General features: G+C 37.9%; 2 protein-coding genes and 1 long non-coding RNA gene across 4 annotated transcripts in view; 2 read left to right on the top strand and 1 right to left on the bottom strand.

Annotated features, from left to right (window-relative positions):
• LOC141363220 (protein NLRC3-like) overlaps window positions 1-27,347 on the top strand; it is a 54,686-nt gene extending 27,339 nt beyond the window's left edge. Inside the window, exons 5-8 of the mRNA XM_073865810.1 lie at window positions 5,578-5,751; window positions 19,557-19,730; window positions 24,828-25,001; window positions 25,955-27,347. Coding sequence (XP_073721911.1) covers window positions 5,578-5,751; window positions 19,557-19,730; window positions 24,828-25,001; window positions 25,955-25,976 — 544 coding nt within the window. The 3' untranslated portion in view covers window positions 25,977-27,347. The remainder of the gene's footprint in view (window positions 1-5,577; window positions 5,752-19,556; window positions 19,731-24,827; window positions 25,002-25,954) is intronic.
• Window positions 594-2,846, bottom strand: LOC141363194 (uncharacterized). Its single transcript, XM_073865797.1, has 2 exons — window positions 2,688-2,846; window positions 594-2,335 (listed from the first exon to the last, which is right to left on the bottom strand). Exon 2 carries the CDS (start codon window positions 2,265-2,267, stop codon window positions 1,263-1,265), a length of 1,005 nt encoding a protein of 334 aa, XP_073721898.1. The 5' UTR covers window positions 2,268-2,335; window positions 2,688-2,846; the 3' UTR covers window positions 594-1,262.
• On the top strand, window positions 6,703-11,730 carry LOC129415686 (uncharacterized). Of its 2 annotated transcripts, XR_012368770.1 has the most exons (7): window positions 6,703-7,097; window positions 8,102-8,157; window positions 8,386-8,443; window positions 9,062-9,217; window positions 9,332-9,496; window positions 9,645-9,721; window positions 10,772-11,730. It is a non-coding gene; the product is annotated as an uncharacterized lncRNA (long non-coding RNA). The 2 variants fall into 2 exon arrangements; XR_012368769.1 differs by having other exon boundaries at window positions 6,703-8,157; window positions 10,772-11,725.
• Window positions 27,348-27,861: the final 514 nt, after the last annotated feature.

Raw genomic sequence — 27,861 nt, 5'->3', positions numbered from 1 at the left:
TTAATAGCCTGTCTGTAGTGTTGAACACTCTCTTTCCATGCTGAACGCCATACCTCTAACTTTGTGCTTCGGTAGTTTCTTTCCATTTTTCTAGCTACTTTTTTAAGGGATGCAGTATGATGGTCATACCATGGAGCTGGCGGTTTTTCTTTGATTCTCTTTTTTCGAATCGGAGCAACGGCATCCAACGTGCTAGAGCAGACGTTGTTCATGTTTTCTATTATAATATCTAGATCTTCACAGTTATCTGCTACATGTTTCATTTGAGACAGGTCTGGAAGAGTGCTAATAAAGCTATCTTTAGTGGTGGAAATTATTGTTCTGGCTAATCTGTAGCATGTTGTAGACTGAGCGGTCCTATCTAGAAGTATTGTGTATGACAGAAGGCAGTGGTCTGAAACGGCATCGCTCTGGGGTGATATTTCGATGTCATTAATATTGAGTCCGAGTGACAGAATTAAGTCTAGTGTGTGATTACGAGTATGCGTTGGCCCTGACACATTTTGTTTAATACCGAGAGAATTAAGAACATCCATAAACGCACGTCCTAATGCATCTTTTGGATTATCCACGTGGATATTAAAATCACCAACGGTCAGAGCTTTATCTACAGTGACTGTAAGCTCAGATAGGAAGTCTGCTATTTCTTTAAGAAAATCTGTGTGGTGCCCCGGAGGCCTATATATGGTAGCTAAAATGAACGAAAGCCGTTTGTTGTTGCGATCAGTTATTTCCATATTTAACAGTATTATTTCAAACGAATTAAATTTTAGGTTGGATTTATGGTTTACTTTGAATATTTTATTGTATATTGTAGCTACACCACCCCCTCTCCCTTTTAGACGAGGAACATGTTTATAATAATAGTCTTGTGGGGTGGATTCGTTTAAACTGGTGTAATCGTCTGCTTTAAGCCAGGTTTCTGTTAAACATAGTGCATCTAAGTTTTGGTCAGTAATTATTTCATTGATAATTGGTTCTTTATTGGTAAGCGATCTAATGTTAAGAAGGCCGAATTTTAACATTTGAGTTTCATCTGTTAATGTATTGTGTTCTAGTTTTATGTTAATAAGATTTGTACGAGACGAGGTAAACGGTGCTCTGTATTTATTTGTTCGAGGAACAGACACAGTCGAGATGTGTTGGTACTCTGTTAAAAAAGGCTCTATGTGCTGGGATATATGTGATCTTGACATGTCAAGGCAGCTAACAGACTGATGGGTAAGCCGATCTGTCTGTTTCCTGACCTGGGCCCTGGATAGTCAGACAATATCAAAAGTAAGACTTTTGGTCAGATTTCTAGAGAGTATAGCACTTCCTTCCGGAGACGGATGGAGGCCATCTCTCTTTAGCAGGTCAGGTCTTCCCCGGAAATGCTTCCAATTGTCTATAAACCCTACGTTATGCTGAGGGCACCACTTTGACATCCAGCCATGAAGAGACACTAATCTACTGTAAGTTTCATCCCCCCGGTAGGCGGGGAGGGGACCAGAGCAAATTACATTGTCTGACATTGTTTTTGCAATTTCACACACCTCTTTAATAGTATCTTTGGTGATCTCCGACTGGCGGAGTCTGGTGTCATTCGTGCCGGCGTGAATAACAATCTTAGAAAACTTACGGTTAGCATTAGCCAGCACTTTAAGTTTGGATCTAATGTCAGACGCTCTGGCTCCCGGTATACAATCGACTATGGTGGCTGGTGCCTCAATGCCAACGTTCCTGAGTATAGAATCTCCAATAACCAGGGCACCTTTAACAGATGTCTCAGCCGGTGTATTGCTGAGTGGAGAAAATCTGTTTGATATTAAAACAGGAACGTGATTTGGATGCCGAATGCGACTAGGCCGCCTGACAGTCACCCAGTTAGTCAGCCGCCTTGACTCTGAAGTCGGAACCGAGCCAAGTGTATTACGCTTAACACTAGGCGCACCCGAAACAGTGTTTGTAACATTAACATTAGCGGTCTTACTGTCCTCAACTAGCGTTCGGATGCGCGCTTCTAGTTCTGCAACCTTCTCCGTCAGCCTTACTACTTCAATACACTTAGCACATATAAACCCCTCTATGCTGACGGAAGAAGCTAAACTGTACATGTGGCAAGTAGTGCAGGTTACAATGACAAGCGGAGTCTTACCGTTTTCATGCTGGGCGATGGCGTCTCCGTTCCCCAGACCGCGGTCCGTGAAGCTGCATCGAGATGGGTGCTCGCTCGTTGCGTGCCTCGGTCGTCTCCGGGTGCTTGGAGCCAGGGTGATGTGAGGCATGCTGTACCGCCTGGTGCTAATGCCGGGACACAACTCCTCCACAGCTTCCCGCTCTGGTGAGGAAAGGTCTGAAAAACATACATCGGATGAGTCCGCCATTAGATCGAAAAAGAAGGCAGATTTACAGTAAATAGACAGTGAGCAAGTGCTAACTTCAACCGGCACGTTTGTTTATGCTAGTGGATTATATGCTAACACTAGGTGTTTACTAGTGATAGATCGTTTTACTTATTAATACTGTTCAATAATCGTCACGGTAAAGTATTCCTAAGATAAACTAGTACGTTATATTATATAGATAGGAACGAGATAGTAAGAAAATAGGATTTAGATAATGAACTCGACGGAGCTCCAATGCACGGAGCAGCGTTTCCTCGTTGGCTGATGCTACCGGGCTATATGCTAATACTGGGTGTTTACCAGTGATAAATCGTTTCACTTATTGAAACTGTTGAATAATCGTCACGGTAAGGTATTCCTAAGATGAACTAGTAAGTTATATTATATAGATAGGAACAAGATAGTAAGAAAATAAGATTTAGATGATGAACTCGGCGGAGCTCCGATAACAGTGTTGCCACTCTCAGTGTTGCCACTCTCTTGCGTCTCTCTCTTGCGTCTCTCTCTTGCGTCTAAGACCCACAGCAGGTGGCACTATAATCCAATCTAGTAGGATTTAACCTGAACCTTTTTAACTATGTTACAATCACATGGTGGTGTCAATGACATGATTTGACGCAAGGTACAGATGAGCGAATTTAAATCCGCATTCCATTTGCTTGTCGTCCCGGAGATTGCGGCTCATGGTTGCTTAAAGGACAGGTTGGGTATTTTACACTTAAAGCCCTGTTTTCAGATTGTTTATGATGAAATAGAACGGTTTTGACTGAAATTTGGACATATGATGCTGGCCCGAGAATTTTCGGGTGTTTGTTGTTTCACCTCCCACCTCTACAATGGCTGCATAGGTGCACTGAAACAATCCTTCCTAAAATGCATTAAACTTTCGTTTACAAACACGTGAAACTCACCAAGTGGCAGGGGTGTTTACTGGTATGCTCACACAAAAATTTTATCGTAGTTATTGTCCAACTTGACTTGTATTAGATGTGCTGTGAGGCACGGTATTACTCCGCCGCCAGAAACATTGTTTCTATTCTTGCAATTGGCAAAGGCGGATTAGTGCCACCACCTGGGCTGGAGTGTCTATTATTCAAGCTCTAAGCGGAAGAATATACGGGTGTGAGGCGTTTGGAAAAATAGGTCCACAAGTTTACAACGAATGCTAAAACAGCTGTTGGAAAGCATCTTTTGCAGCGATTTTTGTGGGAGCATATCAATGAACACCCCTGACCACTCGGTGAGTTTCACGTCTTTGTAAACGAAAATTTAATGCATTTTAGGAAGGATTGTTCCACTGCACTTATACAGCCATTGTAGAGGTGGGGGGGTAATACAATAAACACCCGAAAGTTTTCGGGCCAGCATCATATGTCCAAATTTCAGTCAAAACCGTTCTATTTCATCATAAACAATCTGAAAACAGGCCTTTAAGTGTAAAATACCGAACTTGTCCTTTAACTACAAGACACTACACTTCTACGAGGGAAGTAGCCCCGTGACCTGTGTTTAACATGCGTTTTTACTAGGGATGCACCGAAATGAAAATTCTTGGCCGAAACCGAAAACCGAAAAAGCAAACCAAGGCAGAAAAACTGAAACACCGAAAGAAATTATTATGCCAATTATTAGTACAATTGCATTTATGGCTATTATTGTGTACTAACTAGGGGTGTGTGACGGATCAAAAAACTCACAGTTCGGATCACATAACAGTTTTTGAGGCACAGATCAGATTATTTTTCCGATCAGCAAAAAGCGGGTGGGAAAAATCTAATAAACAATAAAGAAATTGCAAACATTTATAAAAAAGAACAAAGTTGTACATTAATAATGTCTGAAATTAGCATTAGGTACAGAAATCAAATTAAATGAATTATAACACAATAAATTAAATATCTTATTATTTTTAGAGCTATTTGTCTCTTTGTCATGGGTTGTTTGATTAACATTAATGACACAGATTTAAGTAGGTTAATCTGACTGTAATCTATACATACACTTAAGACATAAACAAATGTTTTTATTAGAAAAAGAAAACTGTGGAGATAATTTTGTTTATATGTGCCCTGTCACTCTCTCTCTCATATGTACACTATTAAGGGCACTTAAACGCGCGCGCACACACAGAGAAGGAGGGTGAATCTCAAACAGCGCAACAGTCACTCCACATAAAAACGTTTTGTTGTGTTTCATTGCTTTATTCGCCAAATGTATGTTAATGGATTACAGTATTAGACACATTTGCGCGACTCTCTCTAAAGTTTACACATAAAGACATGCTTAATCTTTGCAGACGCGTGCAAACAGCTCGACCGTGAGTGAAACCTGCTTGAGCACAAAGGGGAGGGGCGGGTGACGACTGATCACCGTGAGTGAAACCCAAGCGCTAGCGCACAGATGGGGGGGGCGCGGTTGACAATCATTTTCGGTTGACATTTTTGGCTGGATTTTTTATTTTGGCCCGAAACCGATAATGCCATTTTCGGCCGAAATTTTCGCAGACCGAAATTTCGGTGCACCCCTAGTTTTTACATGTGACATGTGAACGGCCACAGGACGCCGTAATGTATCGAAATATCAGAAATGTGTTTAGAAACCATATCACTGTTATCGAAAAATATTATACTGCGAGATATATTGATATTAAATTATTGTCCAGTCCTACTCTATCATTTACATAACAAGCAAATAAGTCTATAAAACATTTGTTGTTTTAAACATTGTGTGAACATTAAAACATGAATTGACATAACGTTTGAAAATGGTAGAATCTAACATTCATCTAACGTTCAGACAACACAGAAACATTCTTAGAACATCAAGAAAACTGAACACTTTTTATGTTGGCAGAACGTTTTTGGTAACTTTCAGGGAACGTTCTTAGAACTTTTCTCTGTTAGCTGAGGGTCAAACAATATCTTGTCCATTATGAACACAAACACTTAAGGAAATAAGATCAAGTATTCAGTGTGAGTCATGAACTCAATACAGATTTATGAAGAAATGTTCATGTGGTTTAGGACATCTAACACTAATAGTCAGCTGTGTGATGGATTTATTTGACATTTAAACACACAGTGTCTCAGTTACTGAGGGATTGAAAGAGGAACATTACATGAAGAGATGGAGGTTACAGATTTGTGTTTGTAGTTTTGGATAATTCACATAAAGTCTTTGTTCTCTACAGGTTGGAGTGGTGTGATATCACAGATGAAGGTTGTGCTGCTCTGACTTCAGCTCTGAGATCAAACCCATCACACCTGACACATCTGGATCTGTCTGATAATAAACTCACAGATTCAGGAGTGAAGCTGATCTCTGATGTACTGAAGAATCCTGACTGTAAACTGAAGATACTGAAGTAAGATTGTGATCTGATGCTCAGACAGAAATAACATATAGATTATAGTGAGACTATATAGAGATCATAACATCTGTAATGGATTTATAGACACTAGTCAACATTGAAAGTGGATCATAAAAGTTAATCTTAGGGTGTTTTCAGACCTGTAGATCGATTGCTTTGTTTTGAAACCGGGGATTACATGGATACAATGTTGGTTCAGTTCGCATACACAAGGCAATATTTCCAAATGAAGCAGACTTTGTTAATACAAGTCATGTGTGTGTAAACTTTTCTTTAATTGCTCAGAGTGCATCTGTTTATTTTCTGTGATTCTGCTTAAATTGTCTGTCAGGATTAGAGCCCGAAGCCATTTGTTTTGAGAATAATGGCTGGCTGATGAAGTTATTGGCTGGCTAGCCGGCTCAGCCAAAACCTAAATGACTGCTGCAGCCAAACTTTTCATAGCTGCAAATGAATGAAGCTGCCACTACATGTCTACAGATGTATATGTTATACTGATTAACTAGATCTCAATCTTTCCAGGTAATGAGAAAATGAGACTGAGAAAAACTGTAATATAAACACACACTGTTATCAGTATTATTTTGGACAAAGTTTTGCACATTTCACTTCAATGTACACTGAATCATGCGTCGTGAATTAGCAATGTGGAAACGATGGTTTGTTACTGCAGTTATATCACGTTCAGTGCTAAAAATCTCTCCGTACCAGAATATTTGGTTCATAACATCAATCTTTGATTTAGGTTTGTGCAACCGTGCCATGAAGATTTAACAAAAGTCTGGGTAGGTCTAAGTTAAAAAAAAAGTAAATAGGAATTAGGAAAGTATGTGAGAAGTGAGATCAAAATGACCTTGCTTGCTTCTTTCCGCCATTTAGATCAGTGCGAGAAAAAAATGCATCGCTTCTTCTGTAGCAATTTTAATTGGTCGTCATCCCTGCACTGTAAATGCAAACATGGTACTTACTTAAAAATAGTAAATTGACCTTAATCAGTTTTTATCAACCTGCTTTTAACACTTGCTTTTAGTGAGTTACTTGTACTTTGAGGTTGAAAAATCTTACCAGCTCAGTCTACGTGAGCTGGATTAATATAGAAAAAGTAAGTTTATGACATGTGGACATGCGCAGATCAGTCCTCTCTGACATGCCTAAACCCAACCAATCAAGGTGCTTCGTGGGGCGGGTCTTGGATTTGCGGGAATCGTAATTTTGCAGACGGTCGTTATGTCACCTCACCACATGCTGCAACTGACCAGGTGGAGCTGGACCTAAACATCGCTTCTACGGCACTTGTGATTATCTTCAGCCGATATTATTTTGCTTGGAACACTCATTTGGTGAGTAAATATTTTACCCGTGTGCACATCGTTTTGTTTCTGTAAGTCAGCCCCAGTGTTTTGTGCTTGATATGCGTGTAGTAATGTCTGCTTACGCTAGCTAACTATATATTATAGACATAACGTGGCTATATTTTGCTGAAACTTGGTAAATACTTTATTATTTTTTCAATCCACAACTTCCTCGGTGTTGAAAATTGGTAACTTAAGACTTTTGACACGTTAAAATTCAGGAATAACTTCAGTGTTATGCGGCGCCTCAAGAATCGACACCGGGATGACGTCAAAGTTTCGCGAGAGCGAGACGAAATAAGATTTGCTTGAATCATTCTCGCGGTACTTTGACGTCATCCGGCTGTCGGTTCTTGCGGCGCCGCATGAAGTCAAAGCAGCATAGTAAGGTAACTTTTCTCGAGTAACGTACAGATTAGCATGATGACAGACTGATCCCGGTGGTTTGTGAGTTTCCAGAGCTTTATAACTGATTTTTATAAGTTTAGGCAGAACAAGTATGTATCGTTTTATTTTAAGCTAGGCTGTAAAGTTAGCACTAATGCTAATTTAGCTACCAATAATAACAGTCTGTGCTTATCTAAAACAAGATTACCACGTGTGTCGACACATGATTGGGGATATCCCCACAATGTTATTTTATTTAACACTCGCACTTAACACTGGTCGATATTCGTAGCTTTGCCGTTTCCATGGTTACCACGTGTAGTACCCAGATCAGACACGTTACAGACAATAGTGTCTCCCTGTCTGAATTTTTGTACACCGTTTATCATAGCCTGTTATGGTAGGTAACGTATTTGCTGGCATACTCCGTTGCTAACATTATTATTCAAGGTCATCTTGTATATAATGTGCACATTTTAATAAGGGGAACTGTCTGTGGGTTATATGCCTATGTTAGTTTTCACATGTAACGTACTTGTTTGTGAGTTGTGGTGAATTTTGTTTGTATTAAATTGTTGTATTTTTTTTAAACTGTCCTCTTTCAGGCTCAAGCAGAATGGTAATCAATCCTCCTCACATTCCATAATCCCAGCAATAAAAGGTATTTTCAACTAATAACTGTTATAATTGCATGTTAAAGTAAAAGTTATGCTTTCATCAGAGCAATTGGATTACAACAAAAGCGAATCAATTAAAAAAATTCAAAGTAAATATCTTGTGTGTCTAAATGAATTTATCATTATAGTATATTTCATCATTCAGAATATTTTGTGCATATTTTGAATTTCAAATATTTGATGTAATTGGTATTTCTGAACTGTCTTTATAGATAATGTGGACAGTCCATCATACCCAGGACTACAGTATCCTAGATGCCAACCACATAAGTGAGTCATTTACCTTTTGTACTGCTCTGTTCACTTGTCTTGAAGTTCAATGTTGAAAAGCTTGATAATTAGATTTTTGCAAGGATTTAGTTTTTCCTATAGCTCTGGTATTTAAAGTCTGATAATGCAGCCGGCCCTATCTTGCACCCGATGCACAGCGGACTTTCCCTCCACAGACGCGTGTTAGTAAATTAGGAATGAACTTGTGCTCCCTGGGCTGTTCAGTGCAAAAAAATAAGGCGTGTTCTGGCGCAAACAATCCCTGATGCTATTTTGCAGTTCCCAATGTCTAAAGTCAATGGCGGAATTGTTTTAAGCGTTGCTTGTGGTATTCAGATGTTATTTTAAGCGAGCATGCTTGGCCATAATGTAGAGTGTGCACAACGAGCATACACTTTGATTACCTCATCTACACGGATGCATTTTCATTTTTGCTAATAATACATTATTACAAGGAAAAATATTAAAACATTCATTGTTGTGTCCATGAAGATGTGAGAGAATTTTTATAAATCTACCTCACACACTAACCCAAATTATTATTATTTTTTTAACCAGAGCTTATTTGTGTGGGTGTCTCCCATCATCCCCATATAATCTCACTTCTTTGTGTTTTAGTGGAAGAAATGAAGAAAAAACAACCAAATGTGGCACTCTCATTTCACAAAAGATGGACCAATCATTCCCACTATGCAGACAAGAAATTCTAAAAAACAAGGGGCTGCTGTACAGAACATGGTTAAACGATGGCCAGCACTTTTCACAGAGAGACAGGTAACCTATTTTTGTTTTCAACCAATAAAATGATGCAAATCAAAAACAAATTCAAAATGTGGCTAGAAATCCAAACACTTGTTGGAATGTTAATACCCCTCTCTACTTTTTCAGGTGTTTGCTGAGTTTAATAGAATCGCCAGTAAGAATCTTGAGGGAGACTTGAGGCTTTGGACCAGTATTCCCCACGTTTCATCAAACTTTTCAAAACCAAAAGGGAAACTTAAGGACTGAGTTGGCCAGAAACTCAAGGAGCTGATGCAGCACATGAGCTGGCTGGTAAGTAGGTTCATTTTGCTTTTGATCTGTATGATAGTTCATCAGGTTCTAAATGAGACAATCCAGACCAACCTATTTTATTTCCTGTCTGCTTGTGCCTTGCAATTTACTCTGTTAACTTATCTTTTCTCTCTCTGTGTATCATTAGACACCAGACGTGACAGTACTTCGCTCATTTGTCCTCAAAGGCATGACGACTCCAGTGAATTCTACAAGACCTACTCTGTAAGTACTTGCACATAAAAAAAGTTTGGTCTGCATGAATATAAAACTATACCTGCAACGCATCATCATATTTGTCATTCTGAATAAACGTGGCTGAAACCAGTCGATCGCAAGAGCGGTAGATCGCACATAAGTTAACTGCTGCTCCACGCGCGAAATTGGCATTATCGTCTTTAATTGTGAAACACGCAAGTCTTTTGAGTTGTTGTGCCTTTCTTCTCAAATGTGTTTTTATAAATCTTATGCCAGGCCACTGCAGCTCAGTCGTCTAACTTCCAAAATTCAACAGGATGTGCATTCTTGCCTTCACGCAGGAGCTGATCCACGGTGTGTGTGTATGTGTGTGTGCGTGCATGCGTAAGCAAACGAGAGAGAGAGGGGCAGCGTAGTGCTGATTTGTATGCTTCTGATGCTGTTGTCATTTTCTAGTAGAAGAGCCCGCGGTAGGTAGAAATTACCAGAGCCAAATAAACGATTTACTTGTATAAAAAAATACATTTAGCAGTTTGGCTTTCCTAAGGGTCTATATAACCTGTTCTGAAACGAGTCTATTAAAATTAACATATCGCAATACATACCGCAAGAGGCCACAATGCATATTGCCATATGGATTTTTGGCCATATCGTCCATCCCTACTCGCGATGCGCCTATATTTCAAATAACAAAATATTGGTTGCAGGGAAAATGGTCCAATGAACGGTTCAATATGAATACGCTTATTGTTACACCCCTAATACCTACACAACTAATTTGAGAGATGTAAGTAGAAATAAAATGTTCCAAATAAACGTTATACATATTCATTCATTTCAAATTTAAGGATTAGGAGTCTAGGTTGAACAGTCAGTGTTACTGTTCAAGAATGTATAGACCTTATTGGATCTTCATAGCTGTAGTTTAACCAAATCAAATATATTTTGTTTGCTTTATTGTTACAATCCAATGTGAAAATGTATTTAAAGCCATATTCTCTGATAACATTACAAAAATAAAAATGAATCTTTTAGACTAGCATAAATTGCAATGCTAAAGAATTTGTGTCTTTGTAGGATGCAGCGAGAGACAAGGCTCTAGAACGCATCACTGTTGGTGTCCTGACGGTTGTCAGTGAAGATAGTCCTCACGAAGCTTAGTGGTCCTCCAGCCCATCTCCACTGCCATCATTCTGGAGGGAGGTATTGTTATGGATAATGTTAAGAACTTGCCTCAAGTCTTTTGTTTGGGCTTACATATGCATTGCATTTGGATTACCCAAAATGCATGGCAAATACACTCAACTTCATTCAGACTGTGATGCTTGGACTGGGAAAGAAAAACCTCCCACCAAAACGGTTAACTCTGAAGAACAGTCTTCTGGGTTAGAACAATAAAGAGCTGTCAGATAGCACTTTGTAAGCTTTGCAGCTATTAATGTTCTCCTGTTATTAGAGACAGTTTGATGCTGTCATGCAACTGTATTTGCTTCTGATCTTAATAAAAAAAGAAATTCTATTAAAGTCTGTAATGTTATGCAGGTATGCTTATATTGGAAACAGAGCCACCGTGTTTTATTAAGAGTTGTTTATTAAATGTTAGTATTAGATAATAATGTCAGAAAATAACCTACCACGGTTGTCCTGTTAACATTTGTGTTTTAGGAAAGCTTTTTATAGTTGTAATGTAGTACAAATACAAACCCCAAGGAGTGATGTTTTTGTTTGTGTTGCTTTAATCCTTTCACTGCTCACTTTGGGACACAAAAGCATTTGTTGTACTTTCAGTTTAAAATGCAATTTTTAACTGAATACATTTTTTTAATGTAAAAAAGTTAAATTTTAACTGTCTACATTTAAATAAACCACAACTTTGTTTAGCTGCTGTTATGTATGTGAATGTGCATTGAATAAATGATGTAATGTAGCTGAATCAAGTGAGTGTTCTTTTAAATTACATGTTTGTGATGTGTTTACTAGATCGTAACAACAAAACAAGGACGAATTAAAGGAAATTGGTTTCTTTGAGTAAGCAGAACTAAAAATATTAAGTTGTAGGTATTCAGTAATTCTAAGTGGGGTTTAAATGAAAAAAGTTACATGAACTTAAAAAAAGTGTGTTAGTGGTACTACTAGATTAGTACTGCACACTTAAAATAAACAAGCTTTTCTAAATCACTAATCTTAATCTAACTTTGCTTACTTTTTTTGAGGCAACGAGTTTGCATACTTTTTTTAAGTAAGGTCAACTAATTACATTTTACAGTGTGTGAGTCTCTGGCCGTTTTCCCAATCCGAAGACTGCAGCCTCCGGAGGTCACATTTTTACGCTGCATACGTCATCAAGACTGTCTTATTTCAAAATATAATTAAATTAATCGTAAATTGTTGTAATATGCGTATGGCTTGCGAATGTAATGCTCAGTTAACTTAAATAAACCAGACTTAATGACGTATACAGCCTGCATATGCGACCTCCGCAGACTGCAACCTTTGGATTGAGAAACGGTTTCTGTGTATCATAGCAACAAGTGAGCACAAGACTGTGCTGGTATGAAACCAGTCGGAAAATAGATCTCGTGTATTGGTTTATATATTTTGTGTGTGTATGTCTCTATGTGATAGAATTATTATTTGATGCAAATAATTCAAGCCGGCTCAGCCAAACTTTATCAGCTCAATTTGGCTTAAGAAATTATTGGCTGGCGGCAGCTGAACTTCTAAATTGTGTAAATGGCGGCACCTGGCGGCGGCTTCGGGGTCTAGTCAGGATGGACAGAGAGCAGCTTTACGGGATTATTGTGTGGCTTTTTTGTAAGTGTGGTTATATTACTTCATTTGTTTAAGTAGGAATCAAAACTTAGATGGGACAACATTCTTAACATGAATCTATGTGGAGAAGAGCAATTAAAAGCTGTTTTTAATAGGAACAGGTGCACTTTTGTGTTAAATGGTGTTGACGTGCTCACCAGAATTCATCTACAAAAAGCTATCAGGTATGTTCATGGTTAATTAAGCAATTCATGGGTACCAAAGACGTCACTTCTGCCATGCCCGCCACCATATTTGTGTCCGTCTTGGCAGTGAACACATATCTAATGCTCTAAATGGTCACATTTATTAGTTTAATTGAGGACTTACTAGAAACAAAATAATGATTTTACAATCTGGAGTTAGATGTCGGCTGCCAGTCAGTCCCTACAGTTGTTCGCAATTCCAGAAGAGCACAAAATCAATAAAATGTTGAATTTTTGTGATTCTGCATTATTTGTCATATTCTGTATTAAATATTTCCAGAAATTAAAAATGTCTGATAAAAATAAATAAAATATAATATTTGTCATTATAAATAGAGTAAACAACTTGGTGAATATTTCTGTCTTTAATTTACTAACGTGAATAATCAATCCCTCTCATAGCACGCTGTATCCTGTTACCATAACAGCCCTGCACCCCACAGTTAACAGTGAATCACATCTTCTGAGTACACATAAAACCATTATCTCTACTATATTTATGAAGTATAATGGTAAGATATAATGCATTATTTTCATTACGATACACACATGAAAGTCCTCGTAAAACCTGCTTGGCACACCTGCTGTCTCATATGCAAGGATCTGGTGAAGCAATATCAAAATGTATTACAATGTATTGTTTTGTAGTTCTTAAAATAAGCATTGGCGTATTAAGACCTTGTGGTGCCCTCGACCCACCTCACAAATGATCATGCAAGAATCCATTTAATAATTTACAAGATTTTGTAAGAATTAGCAATTATTACATTTCACAAGGAAACTATCAATATGAACATGTCACTTTTGTAAAATTGAACACAAAAAACAACTCTTTAATCTGACATATAACAACATCTGTAGTTAATGTGCAACTACTCAGTGGTGTAATGCTACATTGATGTACTGAACAACACAAACAAAACAATTGCAGTGATATTATGCACAAATTCTCAAAACAATTTACAATTGCACTTTTCTGGATTTTGATCAAGCAAACTGGCATATGATGTCTTCTTAATCTATGTCCCTAACCAGTTCAGATTCAATGACAAGCAGGGAAAGTGCAGAAAGACGTTTCTGTGTCATTGTTGTCCTAAGTCCAAAGTTAAATACAGTATAAGTGCAACAAAAACATTAGGAAATGTTGTCTTTAGTCTATTCTGATCATCAATTTACAGCAGCTCTGCAGGTGAGGTCTTGTCTTTGATAAAATGTCTGAACTGAATCAGTTCATCAGTCAAAGTTTTATTTAGGTCCACTGGATAAGTGAAGACAGTTTATCAGCCCTTATACGCAATTCACTTTCTGTACAGTCCTTGCAAAAGAGAACACCAAAAAGATCATAGACCTCTTTGTAAGCATCAATACGTTTGGCCAGGCATGATTTTAGTCTGTCCAAAATTACATAATATGCCTCGACCTTAAATCTCTGACTTACATCAGTAAATAATACTTCATCTTCATCAGATGACTCGTCCACAAACCGCTTTCTCTTTCGTTTGCTGCAAACATCATATTAATAAGTCTGAGTAACACAGAGAGCACGATCAGATTCATCTACCTCAACAACCTGCTCTCGTAGTGCCAACATAAAAGTGTAATGACTGCAATAGTTCAACAGCAGTGGATAAGTCCATGTCGCCTTTTTGCAGATGAACGCTTGTTGCCTTAAATCTGCTTAGCACCCGGTTCCACAGTGTAGTCATTATCATCGTTTCCAGATTATTTATCTTACCAGCGAGTGCAGCAGCATCACGTCTTGTGTCTGCTGTTTCATTACAATCTGCAGCAATTTTTGCAAGCGTTTTTCTAATAGCATTGTAGTTGACAATTTGACAAGTCCAACCCCAAGTCTTGCACCATTTTTAGTACACACTCAGCAAGGCTTGCACCTGTGTGGCTATGGATGGGCTCAAATCAAACAAATCTTTTTAACTACTCTTCCCTCAACATTAACAAATCTAAAGATAAATGTCAACTGATCAACATGGGAGAGGTCTGGTCTTGGCCTCTATATTTGTTTTGCTCTGTTTATTAAAGGAAGCATGTTACGTCAGTGATCTGCCCTCTTTTCATGGTCAGATATCCTCTCAAGATGTTTCCAGTCACAGAAGCCTGTAATAAATGTATGATTTTGTGAGGAGAAAAGTTTACATGAATAACAATAAACCAATCCAGTTGACGGGGAGTACAGTAGCCATTCCTTAGGAACAATGTTGTTGTTTTGGAAATGAGACTGTAATAATTAATTTGTAAGAGAACGTGTTCTTCCCCCATTCCACAATCTCGTACAGATGTTGGATATTTGGCAGCCTGATTCTGATAGACTGCAGCTCCACGTTGTATACTCTTCTCTCACTTTTTCTGTGATGAACCCCCACAAGGCCAGATCACCAGGAACAGCAAACCGTCAATTGTCCGTTTCATCATCCATCTCAGTCTGGGTGTAGGAGCTTCAGTCCAGTTGTTGGTTGATTGTTTCTGGAGGCTTTGACTCATCAGGTGCACTTCTGTTTATTTGATCAGTGGTGTCTCCGTCAGTAATTGATTGCTTAACAGAGCATAAATTTACATCAACTTTAGTGCTGCTAACAGACTGCTCGGCACCAGCGTGAAAAAATGCATATTTTTGGGATTTAAGTGCCTTAATGCCACTTAGCTGCTGCCAATCATTTTCCAAAAAGCTGTTGTGCACGTCACGCTTACTAGATGAGCAACTTGCGTCTTAAAGAGCAAGTACTTTTGTAATTTTATAAAATAATTTTTATAATGCTGGTTTCAGTTGGTGCCTCTAAGACTTTGGTGCCCCTGAGTACTCGCCCAGTTTGCCCATATGGTTAATCTGCTCCTGAAAATAAGTTGCTGGGACACAAAAGAAAGTCTGCTGTCAATAACATCTCAGCGGGAACAAACATGCACATGCAGAACTGTGATCTTTCAGGCTTTGACGGTCACATACGCTCATAATTAAGTCAAAATGTCCATTGGTGTATATAAATGTGTATAAAAAGATTGTGTAAAGTCAAAAGTTTTGGAAAAAAGTGTTTTAGGACGTATGAATTCATTACTATAGGCTTGTAAGTATAAGTGACAGCTGTAACTTATATGTTAATCAAAAAACAATCTGCTACTTAATGTTATATTTATTTGTCTGTTTTTTTTCATTTGTTTCTCTGTTCTTATTTGATCACTTACTGTTTACTTGATTATTTAATTACTTGAGAACTTTTTACTATTCATCAGAGGTGGAAAAAGTACTAAAATATTGTACTCAAGTAAAAGTAAAGTTACTTTTATAATATTTTAAGTAAGAGTAAAGTTACTGGTCTAAAAATCTACTAAAGTAAAAAGTAAGTAATTTTAACTGTACTCAGAGTAAAAGTTACTTTTTTACAGCGGGAAGAGGTGGAGGATTCTAGTATAGTTCAAAACGACAAGGGAATATAAATCTCAAACTAGTTATTTTTAAATGTAGGAACATATTTACAATTAAAGTGCAATAACAAAAAGTTAATAAAATAAAAAGCTTTTTTAAACTAAGAAACATTTATGGAATTGTTTAATGATTTTTACATGTGAGTTATGCACTTTTTAAGGTGGTCAGCAGCTAGTAAATAAAATCACTATAGTAAGGTTGTAATTGATGTATTGCTGGTAACATACATTATTTTATTAAACTATATATAGTTTAAATGAGCATGTAATGAGATGAGTGCCATGTCTATATACATTTGACACGTTTATTATCTTCTTACTTCCCTGACCTGGGGACCTGATGTCAGACCTTTATTCCTCTCTCTCTCTCTCTCTCTCTCTCTCTCTCTCTCTCTCTCTCTCTCTCTCTCTCTCTCTCTCTCTCTCTCTCTCTCTCTCTCTCTCTCTCTCTGCAATGTCTTATGACCTGCGCATTCTCGATGACGTTTTGAAGTTGTGTTTGACTTGACGCGAAGCTGCTAAACCTTGGAAGATAATGCGCATGGTATTAAAAACGCGTCGTGCAATTTCGTACTTAAGAGCATGAATCCTACCTTTCATAGGAATGAAACAATCGCTTCACGTCAGTGGAAAGTGGTCGCTTAAATATGACCAGGGGTTTCTTTCATAAGATTTGAACTGAGGCGGGTCTGCATTAGCGCGCGCCTGTCTTGTCCGTCTCCATGGTTCTTTTTGCGCGTTCCCCCACGGGCCCCGCCCATTTACATCCGTTGTGCATCTTTATCACCTTGCTTTTTAAAATATTTTTTTACTCAGTAACGGATATGATTTAAAATGTAGCGAAGTACAATACTTTAAATAAAACATACTTAAGTAAAAGTAAAAGTACAGATTTTAATAACTACTCAAAAAAGTAAAAATACACAAAAAAAATTACTCAATTACAGTAACGTGAGTAAATGTAATTCGATACTTTCCACCTCTGCTATTCATTAATATTAGGCAAGCATTTATGTTATCTTAGTGGTCACTTCTGATTGAAGGCAATCCTTTATTCTGCTGATTTAACTCCTTTGGAATTGAATACAAGTGTAGTTCGGGGTTCCTCTAACGACTGTTGTTACCGGCAACCAGGGGCGCCATAAGGGGGGGGGGGGGTGTTGGGATGATTCTAAGGGCCCATGAAATTTTTGGGGCCTCAACCAAGGACTGTGCCGCACATAAAATCCCCTTAAGCTGAGCCCTCTTAGCTCTGCCCCGTCTTAACTCTGTGTTTTAGCACCTTCTTTAATCCACGGTCTCACAGTGCGGAGTGAACTTCACAAGAGAACAAGGTGTGTGTATTTGATGCTAATTTCTATGATATCTGCATATGTGCACTTCCTTACTATAAATGCAGTTTACACAATGTGCCGCTGGAGCAATACAATGCAGTTTTCTTTCCACTGTAAAGTCTTCACTCTGTTCACCTCACTTTAAAAAAACACAAAGTGATTTACGTTCCCTGTTTTATGTTATGATTCTAACACGAAGTCAGCCCTTATAAGCTGTTTTAATTAACGGAGCCCGTATAACCTAATTAACATAAACTAGAAATGCGATCGGTTACACACTCCAATGTTTTGTAACGCAATATGCCAAGGAAGGATTTTTAGGCAGTTGAGAATCGAGTTGATTGTGATAAAACAGAAATGCAACAAAGGCTAAACTAGTCCAGTTATGTATATTAAAGCTTCTCACCTTGCAACAGCTTTAAGAAATCAATCTGTCGTAATCTGTTATAGTTGTTGTAGTTTGTTAGAGAGATGGAGACGTTTATCTACAGTTGTCCTTCATTTCATTTTAGAGTCCTGTTGATTAATAAACAGTCTGAAGAATCATTTACGTTAAGAGTATAGCTGTTTTCTCGAGTTCACGTTAATGATCTGTCGTTATTTTTGCTTTAGTGTAGCTGCTGGTGTGTGAAACCTGTTCTTCACCTTATAAATAATGCTAATAATTATAAAACAGGCTTTGGTCAAGTATTTTTGACCCAGTCTTATTTGAGGCATAAGGTAACTGTATAGAAAAGATGCATTGTTGTTGTTCGCCATTTTTAAATGTTATAATGTTATTGGTGTGTGTAACAGCTCAAGTATACAGTATGTCACTGAGACGGTCTCTGAAAATCAGACTAAAGCCTCAAATCTTATTGTGAGATAAAAGCATCACAGTTTAATTTCAAGCATTAATTTCACTATGATTTCAATCACTGACATGACATTACTCAGTCAACATTAAATATATCAAGTTCATATTTTCACAAAATGTTCTTTACATTATGTAGGATGATTTTATGTGGAAAACAGTAAATCACAAAGAAATACTTCAGCTGAATTTTCACAGGCATGGTCACATTTACCTTTAATCTATGTTTAATAATGTTGCATTTTCTCTGATTATTTGATTACTGTACTGTATTTTTCAATTACACTTACATTGCACAATAAATTATCTTAGCTGCAGACATTGTAAGTATCTATAAATACTGTTAATTGTGGTCAAAACAATAGCAAAAGAAATAGTTCTGTATTATTAAATTGCAGACAAAGATTTTGAATAGCTACAGTAGGTTGGATTGTATGTTTGGTGCAAAATGGGTATGGTGGGGGCCCAACCTCATATTCTTTCATAGGGCCCAAAATTGCTAGCGGCACCCCTGCTGCCAACAGCACAACATAAATAATTGTAATCTTGTTGTGAACCTCCTGCGAGTGTTTTATTGATCTTCATCTGGTAGTTGTGTCTGCTGTGATCATAGACTAAAGCCGTCCGTCCCTGCCGTGTTCACATATGACTAAACAAACTGAACCAAGAAGAAAAAGCAGCAGGTTCTGAAACAGACTCAGGTCTGAAAACACCCTAAGATGTCCTCAGACAAGTATTGTTCAAAATCCAAAGACAGCATTTATAAAAAGTTTTGGTCCACTTTAAATGTTGAATAGTTTATTTAATCTCAGTAATGTATTTGATAACTGAAGCTGATTTTATTCAACATTCATCACAACACTTTAACTCTTACTGAAAGTCACAAACATAAAACATTAAAATTGAATTATGAACAAAAGTAAAAAACTAAAATCATTCAGAAATAAAAACATAAGAGAAAATTTAGTGATGTCTGATGAGAGAAATCTGATTTTATTACTGTATAAAAAACTAAATCACACAGTTAATATAAACAACATAAACTGATGAAGTTAATTTCCTTGTAAATCTCACTGATGTGTTTCAGTAAAATACAAACACACATGAATGAAACTAAGATGAAAATGTCCATAAACACTAAATGATGACAGAAGAGAAACAAATTCAACTCACTGTAGATTTCATCTGTGTGTGAACAAACTGTGTGTCTCTGTTCTCTACAGGTTGATGTGTTGTGATATCACAGATGAAGGTTGTGCTGCTCTGACTTCAGCTCTGAGATCAAACCCATCACACCTGACACATCTGGATCTGTCTTATAATAAACTAAGAGATTCAGGAGTAAAGCTGATCTCTGATGTACTGAAGAATCCTGACTGTAAACTGAAGATACTGTGGTAAGATCATCTCTCTGATAGTCACACATGTACTGAGGTTTAGTTAAACATAAACTGTATGAAAAAAACACACTAAACTGTAAAGTATCTGAGCCCGGTTCCCCCGATAACGTTCACTCTTAGCGGGCTAAGAAGACTCAAAAAGATATATCTTACCAAAGTTGTTTGTGTTCCTAAGTGTGTTCCCCGAAGTGTCTCTTAGGAAGCTTCTTAACACGCTGCCTCTAAGTTCGGCATAACAATGTCGCTGTCCCAAGTGAAGGTGCTGAATTATTTGCGATCGATCTCTCAGGGATCGATTTTCCATTTCACGTGAAGGTGCATTACAATGTTAAGAAAGACAAAACGTTATATACAAATGGAACATAACTCAAACTATTCCAGTAATATTTTTTTTAACATGGTTTAAGTTATCCGTAAAATAGACTAATAATTAAGTTGTCAAATTGTCAGTAATATAGACGAAGCGGGTATCCCTCGCTAATCATCCATCCTCATTATCCCGTTGTGCCACTTGTGCCGCTTCTTGACATGGGTTTAGCGACTTTTAAAAATGATGATATACACTTTTATACTAATGGTAAGGTACTTAACAATCAGAATTGATTGGCAAGCAGCTGCAGTTACTTCTGTTTAATGCGGTATTGCTTACCATTAATGTTTTCAATAAAAAGCAACCTAGTTAGATAGAGAATATGGTCTGAGAAGATCCAGCAGCTCCATAATGAGTTGTCTTGGGAGGCAATTTTTTTTTTTTAATTTAGCCACGTCAGGCAAAATGTCAAAAGGTTTAAGGGTTGCCGAATAAAAAAAAAATTCGGAGTTACCGGTGTTGTGTGGAAGTCTGTTCCCTATGTTTCCCTTTAGTGTAGTGTTTTTATAGCGTTTTTATCACATTATACGTTTATTCTTTATATACATTGAAAGTTTTAATGGCTACTGAGATGTATATGTGTGCATTTATGTAATGGATCTTGACTGTTCTTGATTGTAAGTCAATTATTTTTACAGTATGAATCATATTATATGTATAATATATATTTATTATGTATGGAAACATAACAGTAGAGAAAAAAGAGCTATATGTTAAAAGGCATAAAACTGTCATATATGAAATATTTAAAAAATTGTATAATAGAATACATGATATTATTGCTTTTTAGTATAACCAATTGAAATCTTTAATCGAACGGACTTCAATGAGGAACAAACACCGGCGCCGTCTTTGATTCATTAGTTCTGATACCAAATAAAGTCAACTGCATAAATAGCCCTGTATTCATTGCAAACATATTTTATTAAGTCTTAAAATGTCCATAACATAAAATCATTGATAACATATCATAGTTTGACTTGTACTGCGCTGTGCTGATTTCTAAAGACTGCTGCACAGTGGCGGCGATAGCGTTTTGTGCTCAAACAACGCTAAGAGAGAGCTTACGAATGGTCCAGACCAACCTTACGAAAGTGTGACTTACAGAAGATATACTTAGCGTACGAACGTTTTGGGAATTGTGCCATAGAGTTAAGAGAGAGGTTAAGAAATAGTTTAAGAACTACTTAGCGATAAGAATGCTTTGGGGAACTGGGCCCTGATCAGTAAGCAGATACATCAGCAGTCTCATGAATAATTATGATGTTGTGTTGTTAGATTTCCCCTACACACCTGACTGATTTAAGTTACATAACCGTGTAGACAACACACACAAGACATTTATCCTCAGCGGGTGTCTACAGAAGACAAACACCGAAGAGTCACACAACATTTTGTCCATTATATAAAAAATGCAAAAAATTAAAAACTATGAAAAAATGTTTATTCTTTGATGCATCATGATGTGGACGATTCTGAATCAATTCACAAATGTCAAGAATTTATTTTTAAAAGTTATTTTACAAAATAATAATGTGACGTTATCAGAACCAAAAGGCAGAACTCAACTTCCTCAAACACTTGAGGAAATAAGATCATGTGTTCAAGCTGACAGACTCCAGTCAATGTCTTTGAATATGATTTGATCACGAACGAATCCTCCTCATCAGAAAGAATACAAGAGTTTATATAGGATAGATACATGACAAAGTCACATCATTTATCTCTTATATGATTTATTCTTCATATCTGCAATTCAGAAACTCCTCTCTGTTAACATGCAGACAAAACCAAATTTAACTTTCTTGATGACCTCAGCTTTAACAAGTCAAATTGAAATCATTTAACCACATATACTTCATCTATTTCAACACATTTTATTGTCAAAAGCATACAGTACAAATGTTCAAACCTGTAAGGAAAAGACATGTTAGTTATAATTAGTTATGATTCATTTCAATTTCCTTCACAATGTGCAACAAAACTCCTCTGTTAAAATGTCAGAAAATGTAGTTTGGTGTTTCTTTGATGAAATCTTTGCTGATATTATTGTGTATGAAGAGTTTTTCTCCTCGTTGTGTTGTTTATATAAAGATGATTAAAAACATTGATCCATCATTGACACTGACACACACATTAATAATGTTTTTATAGATTGAGTGAAATTGATCTTTAAACACTGTAACATCTTTAAATGTAAGATCAGAGTTATGTTATCTCCAGCTGATATTCCTCCTGTAATAGAGGAAGATTTTTACATCAAATACCTGATGAGAATTACAAGTGTGAGTCATGAACTCAATACAGATTTATGAAGAAATGTTCATGTGGTTTAGGACATCTAACACTAATAGTCAGCTGTGTGATGGATTTATTTGACATTTAAACACACAGTGTCTCAGTTACTGAGGGATTGAAAGAGGAACATTACATGAAGAGATGGAGGTTAGAGATTTGTGGATGTCACAGGGTGACTTTTATAGGGCGGAACCGAAAATGGCGAAACTTGGTTCCGCCCGAAGATGGTTTCCGCCCGGACCAAATTTTAACACGGGCCAAATTCTTCCTGGTTCCCAAGGGCAACACAATCGGGGCTTTACGAGCCACAGGTGCGAAGCACAAATGAAGCAAATTATGATTGGAGGCTGGGGGTTGATGAGACACATAAATAGCTCTACAGGAACACAAGTAAGCAAGCGACTGACACGGGGAAAGCTCCTTTGCCAAGGGCAGAGTGAAGACACGCGCCTTTTGAAGAGCCCGAAGGCTCTGTTGATCCGGGGATCGCTGGAAGCAAGCGGAAAGAGGACAGAGCCACAGGAGGCGAAAGAAAGGCAAGCTGTGGATCTTTTAAAGGAGCACCCCGGGGGCTGGTTGTTGACGTTGTACTGCAGTGTTGTGTGTACTCATCGGATGCGTTGCTGGTAGCGGTCCGGCTCTCTTTCCCAGACTGAAGCAGTGTAGTTGGAGAGATGTTGTGAACCTTAAAGGTTGGAAAACGAACGGATGAAGTCATAAGCACAGCCATAACGTAAGAAGAAAACGGAGTATATGTGAGTACAGACCTGCAAGTGGTTTGTGTAAACGCTGGAGAGACGCCCTGCTTTGCAGGATTGATGTTTGCCTGTTGTGTGGATCGGAAGTAAAGGACAGTGACATTTATCGTTTACGGTGCCTGTGAGTATAACATTTGGTGAAGACGCTTTGCACACTAACCTGTATTTTCAGTGGATACCTCCAGGAGAAGGAGGGCGGCCCTACCCCTGAGATAGCGTGGTGGGTGAGCCGAGGAAACATCCGACGGAAGCTAAACACAGCGACACGACCATCAGCTAGACCGAATATTCCCATCAACCATCGGACCTGGGCAAAGTGTAAAGAGACGGGCGTCCTTTATGTACACTTGAGCGTGGTGGGTGAGTCTTTGTGTCGTGGAAACTTACACTTTTGACGTGGTGCTGTGTACTGCTGTGTATTGCTGTGTCTTGTCAGACAAACCCCCGCCTTCGTACACTTTGTCAAAGGGAGACGAAGAGGTTGCCGGTCTTAGCAGAGAATATCAGAATTTATGCTGTAAACACGCTTTAGGTCTACATAGCGAAGTGGTGCTACGGAAACGATTTCCCGTCCGGACGTTGGGGTATTTCTGGAGAAACGGTGGTGAAGGACTGAATGATCGGTGGATGTGTGAGTACAATTAAAGGTCATTATTGTTGATGTGTTGATCTACCCAATACTTACTGTTGCAGAGAGTGAGGTGTAGGCACTCCGCCGTCCCGGGTCTCTACAAAGGGGCGCCCCTGCTCGGGATACGATCGCCGAGACGGCAGACAGAGAAGGGCAGCGCTCGGCCTGGTGAGACGACGTGACGTGTCCACCCCCCTGTGACCAACGAGCTCGTCGTGAGGGTTTGTCCCCGACGTCGCCAGAAACCTACCTGTTGATCTGACCTATTGAGAGGAAACCACGATTAGTAAGTCCGCTGTACTTACCTTATCCAACTTAAATAACCCCCAAGTTGATGATTTACCGAAACAGGAGTGCACCGCACCCAGCTGCTGTCTGTGGAGAGATAGAGAAAGAGAGTGAATACCAGAGAGACGAACAGTGCGAACCTCATACTTACCGTAGGCTGTAACCAGCGAAGAGGTGAGAAAGCCAAGTGAATTAATTGTGTCTTGTGTCCCAGCTGCTGTCTGTGGAGAGAGAGAGAAAGAGAGTGAACATACGACAGAGAAGCGTGAAGGCACGTGGGGCGAAGACCCCCAGCTGAACAGAGAAAGGTATGCAAACAGCGAAAAGTCCATTCAACAGTCCTATTGATATTTACTCTGCCTCCAGGAAGGAAGAAGGAGGGCGCCACGGATAGCAGGGACCAGGTGTTGGAGCCTGACGTTCCTTTCCCCCCGGTGTACGGTGGTCTGCACCCCTGTTGCCCCTTGTCCCGGCCTGCCCGTGGCAGCAGTCTCCCTGGAGGGAGGAGTCAGAGACTATTTAGTTTTAATTACCCTTTCCCCACCCTTTTAAATATTTAATAAATAAAGATTGTTTTAATATTTACCTGCTCTCGTTGTTGTCTGGTCATTGGGTTGGCTTTGGGGACCTCCTTGAGGTGGAAGTTAAAAAGGGGCGTGGCTTAGCCTATTAGCCGCCAGCCCCGTGGGCGTGACATGAACAAACTTTGTAGTTTTGCATAATTCACATAAAGTCTCTGTTCTCTACAGGTTGTTTAGTTGTGATATCACAGATGAAGGTTGTGTTGCTCTGACTTCAGCTCTGAGATCAAACCCATCACACCTGAGAGAACTAAATCTGGCTGTTAATAAACTCACAGATTCAGGAGTGAAGCTGATCTCTGATCTAAAAGATGATCCACATTATAAACTACAGACAGTATGGTGAGTAGAGCTCATTTAAATAAATGTTTAAAGTAAACTCATGCAGTGTCATTTAAATCCTAGAATATAAATATTAGAAATAAATTTAAATTGATCTGCTGCTGTTATAGGCTGTGTATCCTTTAAACCCAACAAACAGAAAATATGAAGTGTACATGAACAACACTTGATGCTTTGTCAGATCAACACAATAAGAATTCAATCCAATGTCTGAGTCTGTTTACTAACTGTGATTTTAAATGTAAGTTTGAGTTTGTTCACTCCAGGATTTTATACTGTGATCCTACTCTTCTTACACATTATATATGATGTTTGTTAATGGGGTTTGTTTGATAGGCCGACACCTCTATAGTTATGAACACTTGACTAGATAACAACTTGGTTTTTATTTCATGTTTTTAAACATTATTTATCAAATCATCAGAATACAGACAGAAATAACAACACAAACACAATATATACACAACAGATGAACACAAAGTACAGATGATAAATGATAGAGATGAAGATTAGAAAAAAGAAGAGAAAGTCAACTCTTAAAATCTGATGGACACTTCACACAACTCTCTGTCGAGCTTTGACATTGATGCTGTTTCTCTTTATTTACACGACTGTCAACCTCCAGGACTTTTAAAATAAAGCATCACCTTCATTTTCTTACTGTTTGTGTGTGAACTCATAAAACTGTCAGTGTGTCATTATATTATACTACATACATATCAATACATTCATCTCTTACATTGACATCAAATATTCAGAGGAAATAGATGAAATGTGTTTTTGTATTGTTGTAGCTCATGTGTATGTGATAAACAGATTGTTGACATGTTTATTATGTTGAAGATTTCATTTCTATCACTGACTGACAGCACTAATAGTTTGTTTTTTATCTCTTCATCTGACACTGATGATGATCTCATATCTGATTGACTTTCTCTTTCATTTTTATTCAGGACTGATCATCAGAGACGTTAAAGATGTAAAGACGTCTGATCTTCAGTATGATCTGATGGTGAATAAGAAGACACAATAGTGACATCACTTCCTCTTAACCTTATGAGTTGATTATTCAGTACAGGATCTGATCTGTGACTTTATTTAAATCTGACTTTGAAGTGTTGGAGGTAAATCTTCATCCTAACTCAGCTTCTGTCTACACATTTCCTATAAGAGCGATTTATCAGTCAGTGTAAGAGGAGCAAGAAATCTCATAGGATCATAAACTGAACTGACAAGATTCCTCTTCTTCTACACTGTTGGGGTTTTTAACTTCATCTTAAACTGAAATGTGTTCAAGTTCAGCACAACATTGAAGACTTGCAGCTCATTTATCTCTAAATCCAAATATTGGACGTCTTTGCTTTTGTGTTCTTCAGGATCTGACTGCAGGACTTTTTGATGATTATGTGATCAATTACAAGAAAGTTCAGACACTGAATGAAATGTAAATAAAATCAGAAAGTTTAATAAAATGATAAACTTGACATTTCAGCTTTGTTCAATCGCTGTTGATTATCTGTCAGACGCTTTCTGAACGGCAGAGTCAAACTGCGCCATCTAGTGGACAAACACAAACTTTATAATAAATTTACAATAAAACACAACACGTTCTATGCCTAATTCAAAATAAATGTAAAAACAAAACAGTAAATTCATACTCTGTGAACAGTACATTAGATCATTATTATAATTTGTACAATCTTGAGGTAAAATCTGTGTATAACAAACTGTACTATTTGCACACAATAGACAATGAATGTGATGATCAATGTAAAAATGTTATGACTTGCAGACGTGTTTTAATATATAATTGATAGAAGAAGTACTACAAGTTACTGCATTAACATGAACAAAGATGATCCATTAATCTCATGAAGACTAAAAGACAGTCTACTGTTACACTGTCCACATGTGAAGCTGAGTTTATGACATTAACTGTGACTGTACACGAGTGTTAGAAAACATTGATGGACTGAAATATCAATCTAGAGTTTATGAAGACAATCAGGGTGTCATAGCGTCAGCAAAAAATCCTGTAAACATGTGGACATTAAATGTCATTTTGTGAGGTCTGTGATAAAGGAGGACAGAATTAGTCTGAGATACTGTCCAACTGATGATATGATTGAAGATATACTAACAAAACCAGCAACAAACATCATGACATTTAACTCATTTATGTTTGCTGTATGAATTTTCTTCTGTTGAAATGATAAAATAGAAATGTGGGTGTTAAGATTTATAAGTTTTGTTCTCTCATTTATATTTGATTTGTTTAACTTTTATTTTTGTGAGCCAGCCAATCACATTGCAGAGTGTATGTCATGTGACCTAATCAGTGACTGAATGAATTTTCATTTTCATGATGGTAGTTTGTGAAGTTGTTACAGGATAAATTTCCAACCATTTGGAATGAGAATCTACCAAAATCTTTCTCAAGGGTCCTGTATAATCCACATGTGGACCAGCAGACATCAGATGATCACAGCCAGAACGCTCGTGTCGATGGTGCCGGCCGGTGATCAGACCCACACTCTGTGTCTGAGCTGTGATACGAGACAGAGCTGTGATCAGACCTCATATCTGATCATGTGACAGTCTTTGTGTCTGTAATGTCTCTCCTTACACACTTACGTGCTACAACCTGCAGGTTAAGGACACAGGTGCTCTTTCCTATGATGTTTGACGCAGTGCACTGATACAGGCCGGATGTGCTGCTGATGATGTTTCTCAGTGTCCCTGCATCTGATCTGAGAACAGCACCATCAGTTATCTTATACATTTCATTCATCTGCACATTCAACACACACTTTAGATTTCAGTGGAGAAAATAAAGAAACTGTGAATAATGTTTGTATTG

This window comes from Misgurnus anguillicaudatus, unplaced genomic scaffold (genome assembly GCF_027580225.2).
Source record: "Misgurnus anguillicaudatus unplaced genomic scaffold, ASM2758022v2 HiC_scaffold_33, whole genome shotgun sequence".
NCBI classification, from domain to species: Eukaryota; Metazoa; Chordata; class Actinopteri; order Cypriniformes; family Cobitidae; genus Misgurnus; species Misgurnus anguillicaudatus.
This window is presented reverse-complemented; position numbering and strand designations above follow the sequence as displayed.

Bases quoted from the DNA above. Each gene is read 5' to 3' on its own strand.
- LOC141363194 (XM_073865797.1), bottom strand. From the start codon at position 2,267: ATGCCTCACATCACCCTGGCTCCAAGCACCCGGAGACGACCGAGGCAC.